This window comes from Olea europaea, chromosome 11 (genome assembly GCF_002742605.1).
Source record: "Olea europaea var. sylvestris chromosome 11, O_europaea_v1, whole genome shotgun sequence".
Lineage (NCBI taxonomy): Eukaryota > Viridiplantae > Streptophyta > Magnoliopsida > Lamiales > Oleaceae > Olea > Olea europaea.
Window position 1 is genome coordinate 22,699,799 of NC_036247.1, and position 5,147 is coordinate 22,704,945.

The 5,147-nt window shown below is 33.5% G+C and overlaps 1 protein-coding gene across 1 annotated transcript in view; it reads left to right on the top strand.

Annotated features, from left to right (window-relative positions):
• The first annotated feature begins 206 nt into the window (after positions 1-206).
• LOC111404589 (spermidine hydroxycinnamoyl transferase-like) overlaps positions 207-5,147 on the top strand; it is a 55,427-nt gene continuing 50,486 nt past the window's right edge. The window contains exons 1-3 of the mRNA XM_023033377.1: positions 207-419; positions 738-858; positions 4,467-4,805. Of these exons, the coding sequence (XP_022889145.1) occupies positions 207-419; positions 738-858; positions 4,467-4,805 (673 nt within the window). The remainder of the gene's footprint in view (positions 420-737; positions 859-4,466; positions 4,806-5,147) is intronic.

Genomic DNA, 5,147 nt, shown 5'->3' on the forward strand with positions numbered 1-5,147 from the left:
CATCCTTTCTTGAGATCATTCGACCACATTTTGGGAAAATGTCAAGATTCTTAATCCAAAACACTGTGCTTCCTTAATTTGTTGAGCAAGAGACTTTCTCATTAGGGGAATGAGAGAGGTGGATTGAAGTGCAGTTACAAGCACAAGAACAAGCGATTCTTAGTGTTTCGCTTGGAGAGACATTCATCGTAAGACTAGGAAGCTATATGAGACAGCAGATTGGGTTGCAGGGGATAGATCAGGAAGTTGAGCAAGAGGCTAGAGGTATCTACGGTAGCAGGAAGCTACATGAAATAGATCAGGAGGTCTGGCAGGCTAGAGGCATCTGTGGCAGTAGTTGTGAAACTATGACAGGGGGTCTTAGTGGGTACAAGAGTTATTGGAATTGCTGTGCATTCCCTGAACTGTCTATAGTGGAGGTAACTGGCTTGGTCCCAAAGTTTTTTCCACGTTGGGTTTCTCCGTCATCAAAATTTTTGTTTTTACTGCTTTTCATAATTTATTACAAACTGCGGCATTTAAACATATGATTAAATTGAATTGTATGTTTAACCATTTAGAAACTAATTGAAGTGACATATTTCTTTGGTTAGTATATTCCGCACGTAAGGCCGATCAAATTGGTAATCTAGAATGTAAACTTGGCAACTCTAAAGCTTGAAGTTGTATAAGACGTTTTGGATTCTTTCAAGTGGTATCAGAGCCTAAACATGAGTCCTGACCTTACAATTGTCTAGATGAGTACTTTATTGAGTGTGCGGCCTTATTTTGATGGTAGCAATTATGCATGTTGGAAAGTTAGCATGAGGGCTTTCCAGAAATCTATGGATGAAAGGATTTGGTTGAGTATACTTAATGGTTGGTCGGCCCCTAGTTCCATGGTTAACAATGTCGTTACTATCCCTATTAAATAACATTTACATATGTTTTCAGATATATTATTTTTCATTACACGAACTATTAATTTATGTAATCTCCAAGTTGCCAGCGAATTCAGGAATTTAAGTTGACGGGCTAAATTTAAAAAGAAAAATCGATATTAAGAAATAGGTATGTTTTAAGAGATATAATTTTTTTCATTGATCTTGAATAAATAAGTTACTGTAAAAGATGCTTTTTAAAATAAGTAATGTTTTTCGCTATCAAATTTTTTTTAAAAAAAATGCTTAACCATGTTTGAAATGGAAAAGAAGTTTGGTGGATGAATATAAAAAATATACATAGAAATTAAAAAAAAAAATTCGTGCTCAACGATGACTTTTAACGTAATGAATTTTGCAAAAACTTATATAAATATATAAATTATCCTTTGGTGGATGCAATACAAGTCTCTATCTCATTAGCCTCACAATGTATGAAATTTGAAATGTGATTATAGCCAACTCATATGGCTCGATTATCAATGTTATCTTTAAAGGATTTAATATTTTTGAAGCGTATAATTCAAGTGATGGTATTGTGATGGGAATAAATGCATGTTACAATCTTTTTTCATTAACCAAAGTTTTATTTCATTGAGTTTTTCTAGCAAGACTTTTAATGAGGCAACTTTTGTAACTTACTGAAAGAATAATGTACTTTTTTCATTCATTAGGATTTTTCTCACAAGTTTTTTCTTGTAAGATTTAAAAAACGTATATTTTTTGTGTAATGAATATCCATAACTTACAATATATTTACCCTCAAAATAATACTCTTATATGTATAATATTTTTGAACAGAATAATAAGTGATGTTATTCGAATAATCATATTACCGTAGTTATCAAATGTTATATTATCTCATGTGAAAATGATATTGCTTGGATGCTAACAAGATAATACGAAACCTACTTCACAAGAATAATGATATTGGAGATATTGATGTACAAGACATGAATGATTTGATACAGGAATTTTTATTTATTGAAACCAAGGAAGAGCAATTCTACACTCTTTTTTAAATCTAGTTTTGTCACATTGAATTTTATTGACTAGATTTTAACAAGATAACATTTTGTTAATCGAATTTTATTATAATTATTTATACTCTCTTTCCTTCATTTGATGTTTTTGTTCATTGAATTCTTATCAAACAAGATTTAACGTGGCCGACATTTTATAATATATAATTCAAAGGTATTGTAAATTATATTTTTATTAGTGAATGACCAATATATCTCTACCACTCTAGTTATTATGATATTATTATATTGCTTGAAACATTAATTCTTACTTATAAAGATGAAGTTTTTGTTCTCAATAAAACGTACACAAGTCTATTAACTTTTTCTGCTTTCTTCTTTTTCTTTTTCTCTATTTTATAGCATTATTAACTTTAACCTTAATTTTTATAAACTTTTTTAGTTAAACAAAACATGGGCTCTTTACTTCGCAAGTCGTAATAAGGCTATTTGCAAATAATAAAACATGGAAGGGAAGGAGACAATTCTAGGATAACAAACCCCGACAAGTCTATTAATTGAATCCGTGGCAGACGCAGACATTTTAAGTTGAGGCGGACGACCAAACTTGAGGAATTTCACCTTAAAAAATATACACAAAAAAAATCATACCCATGTAAATTTACACCGAATTTTACATCCGAAAATTTACATGGAGTATGACTTTTTAGGATGTAAAGTTTCAAAAATTTATAATGTCATACCCTTTGTAATATTTTCTAATAAATTGATGTAAATTATATTGAGAAATTCGTTGTGCAAAAATAATAAATGTTAATAAATATTTTAAAGAAAAGACGAGTAAGACGCATCTTTTTAAGACGCACATTTGACGTTCATTTAACTATTTTCGGTATTTATTTGGACCGTTCGACATGTTTATGATCTAGTTCTCGAAAAGAGTTTCAAGATGACGAAGGCGATTTATGAATTTGGAAAGAGACGATTGTCGAAGAATTTTTAAAGTTAGTATTTTATCGAAATTCTCGAAATACTAATTTGGAATAACCTATTTTGACAAGCCATAACATTAACTACAGTTGATCGTTTCACGTGCCATTGAAGACGTAGAAAACTAGGCCATGAGCATGTTGAAATAATATTAAGAATGTAAAATGTTGACATCGTTTGGTATTCCGTAATGACAATGAAAATTGAGACAAAAACGTAAAAAAATCATTGGTGGTTATTAAAAATAATAATAATAATGTAATAATTTGTCAAAAAGTTGGGGATCAAGTGACCGCCCGTGCCACCCCCTGTGTTCCTCACTGAATTGAATCCACAACTTCAATCTCAGTCTAAGTAGTCCATTCAAGCAGACGATGAGAAAAGCAAAAAGTACTTCCCTATTCTCTCCCCCTTTCTTCCTCCGTTTCCAGACGAAAATGGTGACAGTGAAGACAATTCATTCAGTGCAACCTGCTGAGCCAACTCCAAATGAGATCATGTTGTTGGAAAAAATGGTTTAATGGGTCAACTTTGAGCCCAAATCTTAAATAATACGGGACCTAGCATATTCACGTTCTACTCCGCGAGATGATTAACGTGATATATTTATTTATCGAAAACCATTTAAAATTGAATGAAATATTAAGTGTTAAAGTAACCCACATAAACTAAGGATTATGGAAGAATTTGATTTGCCAAACACTTATCCCACATAGGAAAGTTAGGAAACTTTGGTGTGGTTTATAAGGTGGAAGTTTGGAATTGGGTTTGGGCCCCAAGGGAAGGAGGAAGACCTATATCCTATTGGGTTCGGTCATAAACCCACATGCGCGCGCCGCCGCCGCCGTTCGTAAAATTTATTTAAAATTTTGGGCCAAATTGTAAATAATCAAATTCTTGGGTACAAAATGAAATTTAAATTTTGGCTTATTCCGGGTGTTTTATTTTCTTTTAACAGTCGACTGTTTCGACTGTTTACCGACCAAACAGTCGACTGTTTTCCGACCAAACAGTCGACTGTTAACCGACTTAACAGACACGACTTTTAAGAACTGTATGTCTGTTCGGATTTTTGAGGCTTGTCTAAAAGGTGATGACTGTTCGAATGGCCACGAACAAGTCTATAAATAACCAACCTTTCTACCAGAAAATTTACACTATTTTCATTGCAAACTTTCTGTGCTTTGAATCTCATTTCCCTCTCTCTCGTTCTGATATTCTCTCGAAGTAAAACGCACTTCGTTGAGTTCGTTGGAACTCCTACAGACTGTAGTGCTGCTTCCGTAGGAGACGAAAATTCGTTCTATCCTGGGAAACGATTGCTGGACGCCTTTAGTACCATTGAAGGCAGCAAATTCGTTTTAAGAAAACATCGTGAATTCGGTGGGCTCAAATTATAATTTTGGATCCTGTTGATCAATTCTTGCATTCAGGTAACTCTGTTGGATTGTTTTCGAAGGAGTGAATTCAAACTCTAGAAGCAACAATCTTAAAACGAATTTGTTTTTTTTTTCAATTATTATTTGTTTCTGTTTCTACTCCTTCTTATCGTTGATCTTCTGATTGCATTCAGAAATGACAACTTCTGGTACCACACTCCCGAATACGACTGGGGAAAAACCAAAAAAGTTTAATGGGTCAGATTTCAAGCGTTGGCAACAAAAAATGCTTTTTTATCTGACGACATTAAATCTGGCTAAATTTCTCAAAGAAAATACGCCTTCATATACCGAGCAAGACAGTGATGCTGAAAAATTGGCTGCGGTTGATACATGGAAGCATTCTGATTTCTTATGCAGAAATTATGTGCTTAATGGACTGGATAACACATTATATAATGTGTACTGCAATGCTAAGTCCGCAAAAGAACTGTGGGAATCTTTGGACACAAAGTACAAAATCGAAGATGCCGGTACGAAGAAATTCATTGTCGGTCGATTTTTGGATTATAAAATGGTTGACAACAAGACTGTCATATCCCAAGTTCAAGAACTTCAGATCATACTTAGCGACATCCATGCCGAAGGAATGAAACTAAGTGAATCATTCCAAGTCGCTGCACTAATTGAGAAATTACCACCTTCATGGAAGGATTTCAAGAATTACCTCAAGCACAAGCGGAAGGAAATGAAACTTGAAGATATCATTGTCCGTTTGAGAATAGAAGAAGACAATCGCAAAACGGAAAAAAGGAATGGTGCATCTACTTCGATGGAACCAAAAGCCAACATTGTAGAAGGAGGCTTCAAGACAA